This window comes from Pyxicephalus adspersus, chromosome 9, assembly GCF_032062135.1.
Source record: "Pyxicephalus adspersus chromosome 9, UCB_Pads_2.0, whole genome shotgun sequence".
NCBI lineage: Eukaryota > Metazoa > Chordata > Amphibia > Anura > Pyxicephalidae > Pyxicephalus > Pyxicephalus adspersus.
This window is the reverse complement of record NC_092866.1, coordinates 12,182,574-12,200,062: the sequence shown is the minus strand read 5'-3', so window position 1 is coordinate 12,200,062 and position 17,489 is coordinate 12,182,574. Positions and strand designations below refer to the sequence as shown.

General features: G+C 42.2%; 2 protein-coding genes across 2 annotated transcripts; one reads left to right on the top strand and one right to left on the bottom strand.

The window, feature by feature from the left end:
- Nucleotides 1-1,961: 1,961 nt before the first annotated feature.
- Nucleotides 1,962-5,407, bottom strand: SPATA2L (spermatogenesis associated 2 like). The gene is made up of 3 exons (XM_072422612.1): nucleotides 5,278-5,407; nucleotides 4,245-4,548; nucleotides 1,962-3,721 (listed from the first exon to the last, which is right to left on the bottom strand). Exons 2-3 carry the CDS (start codon nucleotides 4,545-4,547, stop codon nucleotides 2,768-2,770), a joined length of 1,257 nt encoding a protein of 418 aa, XP_072278713.1. The 5' UTR covers nucleotide 4,548; nucleotides 5,278-5,407; the 3' UTR covers nucleotides 1,962-2,767.
- Nucleotides 5,408-8,528: 3,121 nt separating this feature from the next.
- LOC140338404 (uncharacterized) lies at nucleotides 8,529-17,482 on the top strand. The gene is made up of 6 exons (XM_072422615.1): nucleotides 8,529-8,707; nucleotides 9,521-9,628; nucleotides 11,016-11,155; nucleotides 12,840-12,936; nucleotides 15,471-15,595; nucleotides 16,279-17,482. Exons 1-6 carry the CDS (start codon nucleotides 8,623-8,625, stop codon nucleotides 16,453-16,455), a joined length of 732 nt encoding a protein of 243 aa, XP_072278716.1. The 5' UTR covers nucleotides 8,529-8,622; the 3' UTR covers nucleotides 16,456-17,482.
- Nucleotides 17,483-17,489: the final 7 nt, after the last annotated feature.

The following is a 17,489-nucleotide window of genomic DNA, read 5'->3' as shown; positions in this document are numbered from 1 at the left end:
TCTTAGTATCATGCACCAGCCCACTATACAACACTGTATTGTTCTTCTTCTTATGTTTAAACCCCTTCTTGATTTTTTTTTTTTTTTTTTACACGCACATAGTTTGAATGTTCAAAATCTGCTTTAGCTGCAATACCTCATCTCCAGAGCTGACCCTGTGCATTTTGCACACCCCAATCAACTGCTGCCAGTCCTGAATGGTGCCCACCACTCCCTTCCAAGGTGCCAATGTAATGGACACGTTTTCTGATGGATGTATCGTTAAGCTGGCTTCATCAAAGCATAGGGGAAAAGGAAGAGGATCCTTGAATGTCACATGACCAGAAAGCTGACTGCTAGAATTAAAGGTATATGTATGGGGAAAAAACATGCAAGGAGATGGGATTGTAAAGTGGAATTCTGTTTTAAATATAACCAGTGAAATTGCTGTATGTACTTGGCTGTTCTCTACTTAGTTTGTAAACTACGGCAAAATACCAGGGGACTGAAGCAATTTCCTATTGTGTAACTTCCAGTAGCCACGGCCGGTTACACTGGTGCTGGCTGTATCGCCTAATAACAGGATACAGAAATGAGTAAAGCAAGGAGACCATTCCCACATCATAACCTACTTATTATTATTCCAACAACTGATGGACATAATTGCCTATGGCATACAACTTACCATGAGAGGTGTCCGACTCTGCTTTAATAGACAATAGTGTCCTCTTTATCCTGCCTTGCATGCCACAGCCATACTGATTCCTACGTAATCATGATAACCTCCAGCAGTCCTGCAGAGTACATTATTCCCCATAGGGATTATTTGGCTGCAGCAAACATGAGCAGGATAAGTAAGACCTGGTGGTGAATCTTTCTGAAGAAAAGTGAAGTTCAAGACCAGATGGGCTGCACTGGGGAGTGGCATGTCTTGTGCCTAAAAAGACAACTTGTACCAAAGGGCCCATTCACTAAAGGATTCAACACTCCATATGAATAAAATAGTGTTAAAAAGTCATGTATTCATATGACGCAGCAACATTAAAGCATCCAAACAAAGATATATTCAAACTTTATAATGATGTCACTAAGTTTCTAGGTGTTGAAGGAAATCATTAATTGAATGAATACCAACATGGTAGAGAAAGAATTGTTAGTCTAAAGCTGAAAAAAACCCAATAACAAGCATCTATTGCCTTCAAAAGAAGGAGGGCAATCGCATGCCACACATTTAATGAATAATTCCTTTAAAGATGAATTCCAACACTGGGGACTTCCCCCACACTACCAGGGTTAAATGCTGTTTGGGTTCAGAGCAGTGTTTCTCACCCAGGGTTCCTCCAGAGGTTGCTAGAGGTTCCTTGATTTTTTTGTGCCTCTTGTGTCAGTTTAACAGATACCAATGATCTTTTTGGCTATCTGTAAGGATGACATTCTGACCACCATGCTAATGTATTCTTGTGTATATAGTAATTATAAAAGAGGTTCCTTGAAGACCTGAAAGTTATTTCAAGGGTTCCCCTCTTTATGTTAAGGTTGAGTAACACTGATCTAGAGCAAAAGAAAAAAAGCACTACTGCTTACCTTCTCTCTCTTCCTCCTCTCTCTTCTATCTCCACGGTGCAGGGAGATCCCCACTCCAAGAACAGTTTTAATTTCTTCCTGGTGTTCAGCTTTAAATGTAAATATTCATGATCTATCTGAATGCAATAGATGTCTGTTTGTCACTCTGATCCTGTGCAGTGTTCCCCCTGGTACAAGATCAGCCTGGCACCACCCGGCTGTTTCTGGGTGCTTACTGAACATTGGGTCACATTACAGCGGCTGCTACCCACCTACAGCTTCTTCCCACCCAGCTTTTAAAATATCTGGGGAGAATACTGCTGTGGTTTTAACACCCTGAACTGCTGACCAGGAACACATATGCAAATTAGAAGTTCTGATAACAACTTTATGGTTGTTGCCATTACCAAGGAACTCGGTTTACTTTTTTTTTTTGTTTGAATTGGCATTACAAGTTGGATCACTGCTACCAAGTTCCCTAATAAGCAGATTGCACACAGAGTTATCAGGATATGAAAGGGTTAACACAGAGCTAATCTTCAATTCAAATACAATAATTTGCACAAATAAAACCAGAGAGAAATATTGGCACCATTTAATGAGTTTACACTTCCGACATGTAGTTGGAAAAACCCCTTCCTTGTAGCCAGTGCAGATTTCCCCATCTAGATTTCAGTCCGGTGTTACCAGAGTGTAAGGACCTGACTCTGAGGACAGCGGGTTCATGCGGCTCCTCCGCTTGCAAGGAGATCCTGGGATGAAGCTTCACTGCAAAGACAGGGGTGAAGCTGAGCTGAATGCTCCAGCAGAACAAGATGGTAATCAGTGAAGCTGGATGAGGACCACAGCTTAAATGGTTGCACCTTCAAAGAGACCCTGTCATTAGGATAGGAGGAGAGGGAAAAAACTTTTGTGGACATTGTGGCATTGTTATGTTTTAAACACTTCCAGATAGAACTATTTTTCAGCTTCCACACATTCCTATTGGCTAGTAAGGATGCCTAATATAAAAACAGACCAACAGAAATGTGCAACACAACCCAGAAGTGTCAGAGTGGCCCGAGATAGGATTTTGGGTGCTGTTGTGAGTACCTGGAAGCATCTCATACTAGCAGCAGGTTTGGGTCCCCCCCCCCCTTCATGACAGGCTGGCATTGACAGTTGGCATCCTGATATAGAGAAATGCCCTTGTGTGATAAAACCCCCCCCTGGCCACAAATGGGAATCAGACTGCACTTCCCCGCTCTTTGGCTTTGTCTACACACAGCTGGGTCAGGTCCATAAGACTCCGACGTAGCCACAGCTGCTGGTCCTTCTCCAACATGATCATTTTGGCACTGTGGTTTTGGCTTCGGCACCGCTCCAGCTGCTTGCAATTTATGTAATGAAGTTCCCTGCACTGAGAACAGCGGTAATGGGGCAACTGTCCTGGCTGCAAGCAGATGTGCAGCTTGTATTTCCTGCCCTGTTCCTCTATCATGGCTTCCTGCTTCTTGGTCGGAGTCAGCTGAGTGACCATATGGCCGGAGCTCTTACATTTTGATAAAACTGGGCAGGAAGAGCTATGGAAGAGCTGACACTCAGCACAGCGCTGCTCCAAAGAATTATCGGTGTACACACAGTCATGCATGCCACATTCACTCTGTGTCCTGTGTAACAAGTGCTTGCCATGCGGGAGGAGATCCTCCGGTGTCTTAAGGGACACGAGCTGCTCCCTTTTATCTCTACACCTCCCATACACGTGCTGATCCCAGGTTTCGTGGCACCAATCACAGAATTTGGGTCTGTACAATTCACCAAATCCGTTCACATCGTTGCACCTATAAACTCTCAAACTTGGAGGACATTTGGAGACCCGGCTTCCTTCCTGGATCAGTTTCTGCAGCCTCTCCATACACGCAGCTTCTCCTCTCCAGGTCTTCCTCTCCTGGATCAAGTCAGCTCCGTTCACCAGCTCTGGGCCGGAGCACAGGGCAATGTCAGCCAGTATGCGGCACTCCATCTGTGCAGCCAAGAACCCCAGGGCTGCCGTACACAGTGATTGAGCCGAAAGTGGAACCTTCAAAGATAGGCAAGTACCGCCCTCCTGGGGTTCGTACCCCAGTTTGCTGAGGGCCTGAAAAACTCCATGTTGAGTGAACGCCGGCTCCAAGATGTGAACATAATGGCCTGAATAGGTCTGTAGAGAGACAACGGAGATTTAATGTACTGCCATAGGGGTCAGGTGATATCAAATTATCCAAAAAAAACTAGTGGGGGCAAAGTTAGGAAAAATAAACTCCAATTTAATGATGACATTCTGTCTGGGAGATTTTCCTTCACTTCCTGTCCTAGATACACAACAGCTTTGAAGAGGAAAACCCCCAAAGTAAGGGGAGTTCCCATCACTGACATCAGCAGGTCAACATACCCATATAAGGATATGATAGGTCACATGACCCCAGGAAAATCCTAAATAAGTGTGATTTGGGGATGGGTGTATTTTATGTTTGTCTTTTCGCCCTATGGGGTGTATTTATAATTAAGAGAGGATATCGATATCCTCTGCCCGGTAAACTGTAATATGGGTCATGGGCCCACACATGGCAAAAAGGGAATAATAGAAAAACCGCAACCAAAATTCAATCTAGTAAACAAGAAACCTGATTGTACCCAAACCAGCCAATCAGATTACCGGGGTGTAGACCGGTAGGTGATCTCACCTTGATGGTGTGGAACTCTTTCCTCCATGGAGTGATATATAGACGGAGCGCTGCCTCCTCCAGGGTCTGGAAGGCATTGGCCATACGACTCAGGGCAGAGAGAAGATCTGATTGGTCGCGGAAGCCGCTGGCGATCAATAAGAAGGCGTCATTGTGGAGGGCGATGTGCAGGTCCGGCTCCTCCAGGATACTCCGCCTTACCATGTCCATCAGCTTGGTGTCACTGCATGGGGCCACATCTCCCTGAGAGGAGGCATTAAGGAGCCAATCCTGGTACTGAGCCACGAGGGAGTCCACACTCATCCTGGGGGGGGGGGATAGAGGCAGAAATTAACCAATGAGAAGAGGGGGGGCAATGCCAGGGACCCCTACCCCAAGGTAATGTACAAAAGGCTGTGACACCAGAGGAACATTGCTAATGGGGACACCTAACCAGGGTAATGTTACAGGAAAATCAGATCTATAGAGTCAACTTCATAACCAGGTACAAGCCCCTCCCTTGTCACCACTCACCCCACCCAGGACTGCATTCTTTATGACTATTGGCTGCTCAAACTATCAGAGAAAATTAGGGGCTGCCAAGTGTCAGTGTGCGTTCTGTCTCCCGCCTTCTGCTGAGTGTCAGTGCTCTGTCTCTCCTTCTCTGCTGAGTGACAGTGCTCTCTCTCCTTCCCTCTCTCTCTGCTGAGTGTCAGTGCTCTCTCTCTCTGCTGAGTGTCAGTGCTCTCTCTCTCTCTCTGCTGAGGGTCAGTGCTCTCTCTTCCTCTGTGCTGAGTGTCAGTGCTCTCTCTCTCCCTGCTGAGTGTCAGTGCTCTCTCTCTGCTGAGGGTCAGTGCTCTCTCTCTCTGCTGAGGGTCAGTGCTCTCTCTCTCTCCCCTGAGTGTCAGTGCTCTCTCTCTCTCGCTTTGCTGAGTGTCAGTGCTCTCTCTCTCTCGCTTTGCTGAGTGTCAGTGCTCTCTCTCTCTCGCTTTGCTGAGTGTCAGTGCTCTCCCCCACTCTTCTGTCTCTCCCCGGGGTTGATAACCCCACTCACCTGCCACCATCCCGAACTCACTTCCTAGTGCGGCCCTGCCCCCTCAGCTGATTGGTCCCGGTGCGGTGATTGGCAGATAGACCAGTGGCTGGCGTTCACAGCGTTTGAGGGCATACACAGCGGCACTGCGCATGCGCCGATCATCTAGAATTAAGTGCCACTAAGTCACGTGATGTAAAGTCTTGTCACGCAAAGTTGTGTTTATTATTGCGGTGTCATTCATACTCAGCTACTTCCAATTTTATAAACACAGAATGAGGATGTAATCCGTCCCCTGCTGTACTGTCTGCTGCCATATTAAAGAGACCCTATCATGTCAATAAATAAAACAGGATACAGGTTACACCCGCCCTAATAAAGAGAAACAGACACACAATCATATATGAGTAATATATATATATATATATATATATATATATATATAATGTATTCTTACTTTGAAAAAGGTTCATTTATGCAGTGGTGGTGGTGCTGGTGGTTTTTACTATTTCTGGCTGAACACTAGATGGCAGCACGTCTGGCTTCTAAGAAAACTACATTTCCCATGGTTCCTTGCATTTTGTATGATGGATGGGTGTGGCCATTGTTGTAGTCTCAGCTCTCTACAATACAATAGGTGGCTACAAAGGACGGCATTCTAAAGGGAGCATGAAATGTAGCCACGGCCATAAAGGATGTGCAGATCTCTAGAAAGATAGAAGGGATTTATAGGGAGTAATTGAAAAAGGAAGGACTGTATCATTAAATAATTTGTTTTGTTTTTCACTTAGGTGACACTTTAAGTCTGGACAAATGGCATTGTTACCCTATATTATTGCTATATAGTCTGACTAGGGTGATATCTGCATGGAGTTTGTATGTTCCCCCTAAGATTGTGAAGGTTGTATGTGGGTTGTACTCCAGTTTCCTCCCAGTTCTCAAAAACATGGTAATCCTCCCCACAACCCTCCCTCCCCCACACACACAAATTGACATTTTACTACAGGAGCTTTAGACTTTGACTGCAGTAGGTACCTTAAGTTGTGACCACCTCCGAGGGACACTCAGTGACATGTCTTTGGATTCCTTTAGTTTCTGTGTAACATGCCAATACTACATACATGATAGTAATAAAAAATAATGAAATAAATATCCCATGTTCTCCAATTCAGGGGAAGCTCCCACAGTGCCCCTCATTGGACAAGACTTAGTCATGTGATGCTGATTTTTCCACACTTGGTTCCCTTTTAAAGACTATGACCAATCAGATGTCACAATGATCATTTATTCCCACTGAACACTAAAAGATGAGATCACGCAATAAAAATAATCATATTGTCACCATGTGGCCAGGATAACACAACACGGAGATATGCTAATTGACAGGCTGTGCTATTTTACAGGAACCAATCAACACAGTGTATCACTGGTGAGCTGGAATATGATTGGCTGCCATCACTCTTTACAGATCCCTGATACATCTCCAGGTTTTAAAGGAAAAGGCATAGAAGAAAAGAAAATCCCAAGCAGGTAAGTTACCGCTCCCCAAATGTTAGTGCTCCATATAGACCAGGGGTGTCCAAACTTTTTGCATAGAGTGCCAGATTTGGTAAGGTGAAAATGTGTGGGGGGCAACCATTCAGCACGTACTCAAGGTTCGTGTGGGTCTGGTCTGTGTGGGTCCCACAAAGCATGCGCCCCCCAGGGTGACGTGAGGGATTACCTCTGCACACATGGGGACTCCCGTCCTGATGATTATGCCTGCCGACTAGCGGGTCGATAACTGCAGGGAGGTTGATCAACTGTAATGAAATATAAAATAACTTTTTTGTACGTGTGATTTTTAATACTGTGCACAACAGTGCTGGCAGGCCGCATATTATTGATTTTATGACATAGGCTGCGGGCCGGTGGAAATCTGAACACGGGCCCCTATTGGACTTTGAACATATAGACCTTCAGCATGAGAAAGAGAAGCCAATCGATAGGCTCCGTTCACACAGCTATCACACCAGGACAAGATTAAAAATAAAATGAGACTTGATTAATCACAAGGCTTTCATAAAAAGCGTCATCCATGTTTGTGAGTTGGACCTGCACAGACCCAATGTGTACAACAGGGCTGGGCTCCAATAATTCAATCTTCCTCTCAATCTATACGGGGTCACTCAACTCCTCTCTCTAAAATCTTGGAAATGGGGTTCAAATAATCCACCACTGTTGATATGAACATCCATGTAGACCCGGATTTATATCCCAGATTTCATGTATGATCCCTATATGCCAACACACAGACATAGACCTTTATGATTTCTATAGAGGAATATAGGGGATGCTGCCCTCTAGAGGCAAATCATAGACACAGGAACTCTTATATACTGTATATAACTTGTATTACAATTATTATTATTATTATTATTATTATTAATAATATTAATATTATTAAAGAGAATTGATATAGCGCCAACATATTACGCAGCGCTGTACATTAAATAGGGGTTGCAAATGACAGAAAGATACAGACAGTGATACAGTAGGAGAGGACCCTGCCCCGAAAAGCTTACAATCTAGTACAATGATAGATAGATAGATAGATAGATAGATAGATAGATAGATAGATAGATAGATAGATAGATAGATAGATTAGATTCAATTAGATAGATAGAATTTCTTGTATATCTGACATATATATTGTTTCTTTTCTTCAGATTTTTCAGGAGTGATGGGAGTATACATTTAACGTCTTCTTGATCCCTACCCTCATTATAAGTATCAAGGACCCACTTCTTAGCACCCTAATATATTGTTTTTTTTTTGCCCTCTAGAATTTATGATGATGGACTTTACACGTGTTGCACTACACAAGACCGTCCAGCAGAGGGCGACCACTGACAACAAAATCAGCATGCACCATCACTTTGCTTATTTGCTCCCCAGGGGTCATCAATAAAATATTTATTATCTGTTATCATGCAATGGATTATGTAGAGCACACCTTTCCATGTCTTAAATGTCCCATATTTTTCATATAAACATTTTACAGTCCAAAGACCCCTAGCATGCTGATTTTTTTTAGGACTGTAAAGATTCTGTTCCAAAAAGCTTTCAGTTAATTCTTAAACACATTTTGTAAGTGACTGTCATAGTGACATTTTGCAAGTCATCTGTAGAGTCAGTAGAAGGATGGGTCAGAGGGTGGGATTTGGTTGGTTTTGGGGGGGAGCAGTTGGGGAGGTATGAGGGATTGTGGGGAGGGACCATATAGAGCTTGCTATTAATATTGGATCTGAAATGCTGATTTCTAACTGATCGCTTTGTGGCTCCTGAGTCTTCACCTAGCTATAGCAGACGTCTCGCCTGGTCGATATGTCCAACTCACACAGGCTGGTTTTGGTTCTTGGTGGAGCCGGTACCGTTGGATCAGGGATTGTCAAGTGTCTCCTGGAAAAAGGTAACATTTGGGAATTGGGTTTGTCATTTTTATCTCCAATTGAAAAAATGACGCAAATCTGAAAATTGCCAGCAGGGCTGATCCCTAAATCTTGTTTCCCTTCTATGAGCCCATCCCAGGTGGCAGATTGATGGCCAAAGTTTACCCTTCTGCATCCATTCATTCTTTAATCCAGCAACACTTTGTGTACAATATACACAATGAATACAACACGAATACCAGCAAAAAGGATAATACAACCACTTGTGCACACATAGGCATTTATATGTAAGCAATGCTCCCTATAGCATGATATGTAAGGGGTTAAATGAAAAGGTGCAGATGTATATTTCACTTTTTTATAAGTTGTCCTGTATATGAATTATTAGGAAATAAGATTCTCACAAATGTTGCATGAAATAAAGTGCAGAAGAGCCAGGTAAAGCAGACATTTCCGCATATCTAGAGGGACAGGAATAGAGTGATGGATGTTCGGAGAAGATAGAAGCTGTCATAATGCACAAACATTTCAATGTAGGGCCACAGAAATGTACAGGACACAATAAAGTGCATTAGAAACAATCATACAAATGGACGGAAGGTGTAAGGACAGAGGGTGACTGGGTCCAGGGGAAAGCATAGGTGGGGTGATTGCTTTCCTAATTCACATAAATGCTATTTATTATATATAACAGTCACAATCATTTACAAGGTGCAATAAATGATAATGGAAACATTTATATTGGACAATTATATAGATGGACAGCAAGGGACGGGGACAAGCCCAGAAGAAGATGCTGTCCTGATACATATTTATGGGATTTTGTGTTGCAGGGTTCCAGGTAGCTGTGATTTCAAGGGAGAATTCCCGTCTGGAGAAGCTGAAGAATTTTGTGCCATCACAGTACAAAGATAACCTGCACACCATGGTGGGAGATGTCGGTAAGAGATAGAAGGGGGTTGCATATACTGTACCGTATCGTGTGTGCTTTGTGGTCAATGTATGATGGCTAGAACAAGAATTGTTATTATTATTATTGCATAGCACCAACATATTATCTAGCACTGTACAATGTCCAAAGGAGCTCACAATCTAATGTCCCTACCATAGTCATATGTCTTTAATACAGTCTAAGGTCAATTTTTGGGATAATTGAAAGTTTCCAGCCCCATGGGATCCTGATAGATGAAAACCTATTTATTGATTTTGGAATTTTTTAAATATATTTTTAATTGGGGGAACTCTGGTCCAATCACTTTGCAGTTGTTTAAAATCATATTTTTATGTCTTTGTAGTACAGTTTCAGCAAATCTAGAAATTTACAATCGATCACCATATTGCCAAAGACTAGGCCAGCTTAATATAACAAGTGAATCCTTATTCCTTAATATCTAGTGAATCCATTGTTTATTCCCATTTTGTGTAGAATGACCCTTTAGGGTAAAATCTGATGCAAACTTTTAGGCGCCGCTATTTGGGTTCCTGAATGAACGGGCGCCATTCTTGGCTAGGAGCCGGCTGTGTCCCCCGCAATTTATTAATAACAGCCCAGTTATTTGGCATCTGATTGATTCCAGGAAAGATTTACTCAACTTTTTTTTGAGTTATGGTTTTAAAATTGTCTTTAACTCCTCAAGTTAGTTATAGCAGGGATGGTCTGTCACTATGCAAAATTAATCTTTTTACACCCAGACATTGGCTAAGATCTAGCTGTCCGAGTCAGCGTGGGCAAATTTGGGATGACAAATTATTATTGTCATTAAACAGGGTTTATATAGCACCAACATATTAAACAGCGCTGTACATTAAATAGGGGTTGCAAATGACAGACAGATACAGACAGTGACACAGGAAGGGGAGAGGACCCTGCCCCGAAGAGCTTACAATCTAGGAGAAATGATAAAAAAATAGATTCCAGAACTTTGGGGTAAAGGGGTTAACAAGAGAGCAAAAATGTGCAGTTTTGATCGCTGGATCTGCTCATCATTGCATATAGATTATAAATGATAGAACCATGGTAAAGTATGACCGGAGGCAGCGCCCAATGTTCTATCTGCACCCATATGTGACCAATCCTGATCTATTGATAATCAGCCTGGTCATTGTAGAATTTACTACCTGAAATTCCATAGGTTTAATCCCAGGATCGTGGGAACGAGACAAATCCTAAGCTTCCAAGCTTTCATGTTTTGATGTGTCGCCACATCTGTTCCACAGATCCAGAAGATGAAGGGTGTGCGCTGCTCGTCTGTGATTGGAGCTGGCGGGATGGCAGGGCCCCGTGGCTGTGTCTGGCTTTGTGACCTTTTGTGTTTGGGTTGTTTTCAGGTTCTAAGGAGGGGGCGCAGGAGGCAGCGGACGCTCTGACCAGACGCGTGGACAAGGTGACCGATGTGGTTTCATCTCTGGGGTTCAGCTGGTGGCAAGGCGGTCCGCCACACACACAGACGCTTCAGGAGCTGCAAAGGGTACGGCGCCGATAGTCCGCTATAACATAAGATGTCATTTCTGCAACCATTTTCTATGTATTGATTGGTAATCGTTAAAACTTTTCAGCAGATTTATAATAAAAAAGAGTTGTTGCCTGGAGCAAACAAATCGGTGAGTTGTACAGGTCCTTAAGTAGCCCATGAAAGTAACTAAAAAGGTAAAAGTTCAAAAATGAAGATTCCATGTTTAATAAGAAAGATGAAATCTGATTGGGTGCTGTGGGCTTCTCTGCTGCCCTGCTGCATAGTCCCTGTTCAGTAGTTTAATATTCTGGCTTTACAGATATATACAAAGTTGTGGGACATCTGCACTGTCGCTTCATCACCTAGACAATCACAGACAATTGTCTTTAAAAAAAAAAAGAAGCAATTGTATTTCTGACAGGTTCACTTTATGAAATACCATTAAAAACATTAACATAAAAAAACTAAAAATGTGCAACAAACACTACAAGAAAATTCCTGTCCGGGTTACCCAATCAAAGGGGTACACCCCGTTCAATCATTGGGTAGCCCCGACAGGAGTTTTTATGTTAAAAGTTTTTTATGGTATAAAGTTATGTTGTTTGATATTTAATTGTAAAATTTGCACTTATTGGCCTGAAAAGTGCCATTTTTTAAGGGAAGCCCTCAGACCTCTATTTTGTAATATATTAGGGATGTGGCCTTGTAAAAATGAACAGGTTGGCTAAATCTAATTATTAAGGTTCACTTTAAAGGAAAACATTGCTGGGAGCCCTTGTGGCATTGTTAGTTGGTTGGTTGGTTCAGAAATGTCCTAGTAATACTGAACAATTCTAATGTAGGTAACATCAAAGTGAAGGATAGAGATTAGTGTTGAAGGTTTTCATATATCACTCACAGTACAGGTTGCTAATAAAGAAAATATATCACATTATCCATTCAGGGCAGTGACTGGTTCTCTTTTAGGTCTCTCCTCACCCACTGATATTTGCCTTCCTTGCGCTCCCTTGTTCCTCCTTAAATCAACAGGGGTGCTAAAAAATGCCCCATACTTCTGGGTATAGGGAACCATGTGACCGTCTCCCCTTCCTCCAAGGATGCAGTGATTAGATGCCCAGGCCCAAATACTGCCCCCTGTAGGAGGAAAGAAGGTGGATAACCCCGAGTACATTCCACAACCAACACAGAGCTTGTATGGGTTTTAGTACCATGATTACTGAAGAAGAGAGCAACACATGGAGCAAGTGAAAGGTATAACCAGGAGGAGGAAGGGTCCTAACAAGGGGATCTGCCACCGGTATTTAGGCTTTGTCAAAATGTGGAATCGGCTCCCTCGGGAAGTAGTTTCAGTAAGTTTTATAGATTGCTTTAGGAAAAAGCTGGATGATTTCTAGAAGCAAACAATATAACTGGGGATTAAAGCTTTAAAGTAAAAATAACAGGGACTGCTGATCCTGGGATCGTTTATTTGCCTCATGGAATCAGGAAGGAATTTCTTACCCTTCGAGCAAATTGTACCAGGGTTTTTTTTGCCTTCCTCTGGACAAAGTTTGTCCATAGGGTTTTATATCTGGGATATGTTTATTTCCCTATTGGTTGGACTTGATGAACTTACCAGTATGTCTTTGTTCTACCAGACTTACTATGATAGCCATGGTTATCTGGCTTCATGTCTTCTCTCTCTTCTTCTTCTTCATAGGTGCTGGACACTCTACTCCTCAGCACATTTACCTCCTGGAAGGCCTTCTTCCCATTGGTGAAGGACAATCCCAATGGCACATACACATTCATCACAGGTAGAGTCCTTAGAGTTCACCATTCCTCTTATTAGCAGGGACAAATCTCCATCACTGGACATATTCAAACTTTGAATATTGGAATCTGGATTGGATGTCTGTATTTCTTCCAATGATAGGAAGTAGATACAAGGCAAACACACTATACTTCCTTTGTAATGCATGAGATGGAAGGTGGTGGGTTAAGACGAGATTGCTGAAACTTTTTTTTAGAACTTTTCTATTTATGGGTTTTTTAGTATAGCAAATGCAATATTATAGCAGGTAAATAAAAGGTTTAGCATATCATGTTTTATTAGGTAAATAGTAATATTTATGTATAGAGGTCTGTACTACAAACTAAAAACAGGGACCACTGGTTAATATTATTAAACAGGATTTATATAGCGCCAACATATTACGCAGCGCTGTACATTAAATAGGGGTTGCAAATGACAGACAGATACAGACAGTAACACAGGAGGAGGAGAGGACCTGCCCCGAAGAGCTTACAATCCAGGAGGTGAGGGAAGTAACACACAAAAGGAGGAGAGATATGGAATGCTGGGTAATAAGTGAGGGTTTCAAAACACAAAAGAAGATAGATAGACAAGTTTGAAAATATGGGTTTAAGGGCTCTTAAATGAGCAGAAAGTAGGTGCAAGCCGAATAGGACGAGGAATACCATTCCAGAGAGTCGGGGCAGCTCTAGAAAAGTCTTGGAGCCGTGCGTGTGATGAGGTTATGAGTGAGGAAGTCATTAGTAGGTCATTGGAGTATTTATCTATCAGGTCAGAAATGTAAGTGGGACAAGAACTGTGGAAGTATTTGAAGGCAAAGCACTGGAGTTTGAATTTGATTCTAAGGTGAAATGGAAGCCAATGGAGAGAACTGCAAAGAGATGCAGCAGAAGAGGAGCCGTGGGAAGGATGGATGAGTCTGGCTGCAGCATTCATAATAAATCGTAGAGGAGAGAGTTGAGTTAGTGGAATACCAGAGAGGAGGAGGTTACAGTAGTCCGGACGAGAGATGATAAAAGAGCGTGTGATGGGGCAAGATGGACAGAGGGATTTACCTTCCAAAGTGGGAAGCTAACTCACCAGTTTCTGTCACATGGGAGACTTTCGGTTTTAACTTTATTAGCCAATCAGATCTTACCCAGAAATCTCAGGTGGTCTTTGAAGGAGAAAAAAAAAAAAAAGAAGAGAGCAGAAACATAACAGCCGGCCTAAAGTCTTTCCTGCAAAGTGAACTTTACTTTGCCAAGTGTAAATGAAGGAAGCAGAACTTCAGGATTCTTGAATCTTCTCTGGGTTTTTGCACCAGTTCTGTGCATTCGGTCATCTTATTTGTTAAACCCAGAACCTCAATTATATCAAAGGTACTTCCTCTTGGCACAGTATGCTGGGAATAGGAGCTTTCATTGCTGAACAGTCCATCCTGTAATAAAAGCCGACCTGACAGTCAGTTTTTATACTACCTTTAGTTCTGCTTTAAAAGCTATAAATAGACAGCAGTTATAAATCACATTATATTAATATATTATGTCTACACTCGCTGCTCATGTAGGGGTAAATCAGATATGTGAAGCTATGTATTTTTAACTTCACCTCTGAATACTCATCTCAGGTTAGTGCCTTTTGTAAAGACAATACCACCTAACCCTTCTCCTTAATTTAAAGGTTTGGTGCTGATGTTCAAGAATTAAATATTAAAGAAGACAGGAAAAGCTGGGATGTATAGGCAGTTCTGACATGTATTTTAATATAAAACAAACAAAAAAAAACAAACTGGCATATTACGTCTCAGCACATTACATTTAATATAGGTAAGCCATTCTCAGTTAAAATATCATGGGAAAGGTGCCTAATGTCTATACAAGAAAATCTAATTTAGTTCCATATGTAAATCAAATGTCTCAAACTGACGCGTTTCGCCGACAGGCTTCTTTAGGGCATGAACTGAGAACATTATAGAATTTTGTTGGAAATAATTCTCATATGAGGAAAGAAATTCTCCAGGGAAGGTGAAAACCGTGACGTGTAGGAAGTAGGAGATGCCTGCATGTCACCATCTCACCAGCATGCTTTAATTTAGTGTCTTGCAATTACAATTAGTGTCTTAGACAAAATATAATCAACTGCATCAGCAGGAAAGTCAGATATCAAACATTTAAAAAACAAAAAAAATATATATTTTCGTTGAACACCTACAGAAAGAATGGCATTATGGGCACATAATGGACACTAAAACATTACATGTCTGGCTGTCATGTATGATCCTTTAAATTCTGTACATTCCAAATAACTAACTCAAAATGACACCCAGCCAGTAAAATCACAAATGTTTATTTTCTTACTTTTTTTGATCATTGGCTCAATACTATTTGTAACTATTAGTTTAACATGACCGCCAGGCACCCAGAATTTTTTAATTATCTGGATTTGCTACCTCCAAATTTCTCTTAACATTTTCAGATAAATGATTTTTTATATATTCTGTACAGTACTGATCTCTGCTTTACATCCTCTTGTTATTGTGTCTTCCAACCACAGGTGGCGCCGGTGAACGTCTGTTGATGCCCGGAACGGGTTTCCTGACTTTAGGAGCAGCGGGAGCTTTAGCCTTTTCCCAGGTGGTGCGGGAGGAGTACCCCGATATTCCATGCAAACTGAATGAGGTTTGAAACACATTATAGGCTTTGTTAAAAAGAAAAGTAATAAAAGTAGTACAAAGTGTGTGTGTGTGTGTGTGTGTGTGTGTGGGGGGGGGGGGGGGGTGATTCTTGTTGCCCTACAGAGCCATAAGGACATAAATCATATTCCATTGCATGTTACTAATGTATTATAGGAGGATAAAAGATAGATCTGACTTGCCATAGGTAACAAAGATCACCTTGCCATGGTCAGGGAGTGTCACACACAATGGGCCTGATTTTTTAAAACTTTCCAAGACTGGAGAAGATACTCTCATAGGAGAACCTGGGTGATCCAGCAAACTCATTTCCTATTAGTTTGCAAAATTTTTAATCCTGGACCAAATCCATTTCAGGTTTGCTGAAGCTCCTAGGTTCACCCGATAGTCTATCCTCTCCAGCCTGGGAGCGCTTTAATAAATCAGGCCATGGGCTGGCAGAAACTGAGCTGACCATAACTACCAGCCTGAGCCCTAGCTAGCCCCAGTGGCAAGCGCTTACCCAACCTTTGCTAATCCATGGGGCAACCAAGTAAATAGGAGCATACGCTCAATAACATATAGAGGAAAGCACTTCATTGAACCAGGCAGAGTTCCATGTTCGTTTTACCTATGGGTTAAGGTAGATCAGGCACCTGTCTGAGGCTGTATTTTTTTTTATTTCTGCAGGTTAAGATTAACATGGGAGTGGCGTTTCCTGAACGCCTGGGACCTGGCTACGTCAGCCACCTGGAGGTGGGAGAGGCAGTTGCCTCACTGGTGGAAAAGAGACGAGTGTCACATACTGTGCTGTGTGCCAACTCCACCACTGACCTCAAAACTCTCATCTTGGAAGGCAAAATGTGAGCTCTGCATCACCTTCCTGCCTGCCATGAATTCCTGGTGTACTGTGACCTCATCTACAGCTTCATCACTCAGCTTCCTACCCAGATCAATCCATCCGCCTCAGCCAAGCCACCACCTTCCATCTGCTACAGGTACCAACAGGTAACAGCACCACTGAACACTGTACTGAAATATCTCAAGAAAAGTAAGTATAATATTACAAGATACCAAGAGCTTCACATTGTCCAACACAACCTTACAGTGGATGAAAAACTACACAACTGGATCATGAAAGATGACATTTGGATCATACCATTCTGTTCAACAGGAGGGCCAACTGCACTTTTGTAAAGTGATAGTGAACAGGGGCAGGAGACTCCTGAATATTGTTCTGGTAACTTTTATTCACACCTTGTCTCAAAAGGGTTGTCCACATTTTAATAAAGTTGTGTCTGCTCCAGATGTGGCATCTCCCATCTCCATGGATCCTGGCCATGGCACAGCTATGCCTTGGCATCCAGGATACTGGAAATAAGACATCTGCCTCTTAGGTCATGGATGTGTATATATATTTTTATATATATATGGAGTGTTGAAGCAGAATAAGAATCCCTTGGTTTGCTATTTAGGTTTCAATGTCAGAAAATGCACTAAAGCCTTCATATCTGACATCAGAGAGAGAAGTAGAATAAAGACAAAGGAATTTGTATTTTACCATAGCCTCCTGGGCCTAATGGTGCCCTAAATCTTTTATATTCTTCGGTTCCCCTGGAAGTAACATTTGATATTGTGGGCTGCCCTCCCAATGGGAGAGGAGATCCCTCAATGTCTGTTCTTTCCATAACTTGGACAACCCTTTTGCAAATGCCCACATTTTAATACATGGTCCAGAGTTTTTATTAATGAAGAGATGGTTAAAGCTGACCCCCCACTCCTTCCCCATATAACCTCTGACAGCCTCTAGTCTGGATTTCCTCTCCTCCCTTTTTATCTTGGATGACTATTTTGTGTAACTGAATGAATACAAAATAAAGAAACAAAAAAACAACATTGTG

Excerpts from the sequence above, each read along its gene's own strand:
- SPATA2L (XM_072422612.1), bottom strand. The coding sequence starts at position 4,547 with ATGAGTGTGGACTCCCTCGTGGCTCAGTACCAGGATTGGCTCCTTAAT. Across the intron at positions 3,722-4,244 it reads AAGAGTTCCACACCATCAAG|ACCTATTCAGGCCATTATGT; the intron begins GTGAGATCACCT and ends GTCTCTCTACAG.
- LOC140338404 (XM_072422615.1), top strand. The coding sequence starts at position 8,623 with ATGTCCAACTCACACAGGCTGGTTTTGGTTCTTGGTGGAGCCGGTACC. Across the intron at positions 9,629-11,015 it reads CACCATGGTGGGAGATGTCG|GTTCTAAGGAGGGGGCGCAG; the intron begins GTAAGAGATAGA and ends GGTTGTTTTCAG. Across the intron at positions 12,937-15,470 it reads CACATACACATTCATCACAG|GTGGCGCCGGTGAACGTCTG; the intron begins GTAGAGTCCTTA and ends TTCCAACCACAG.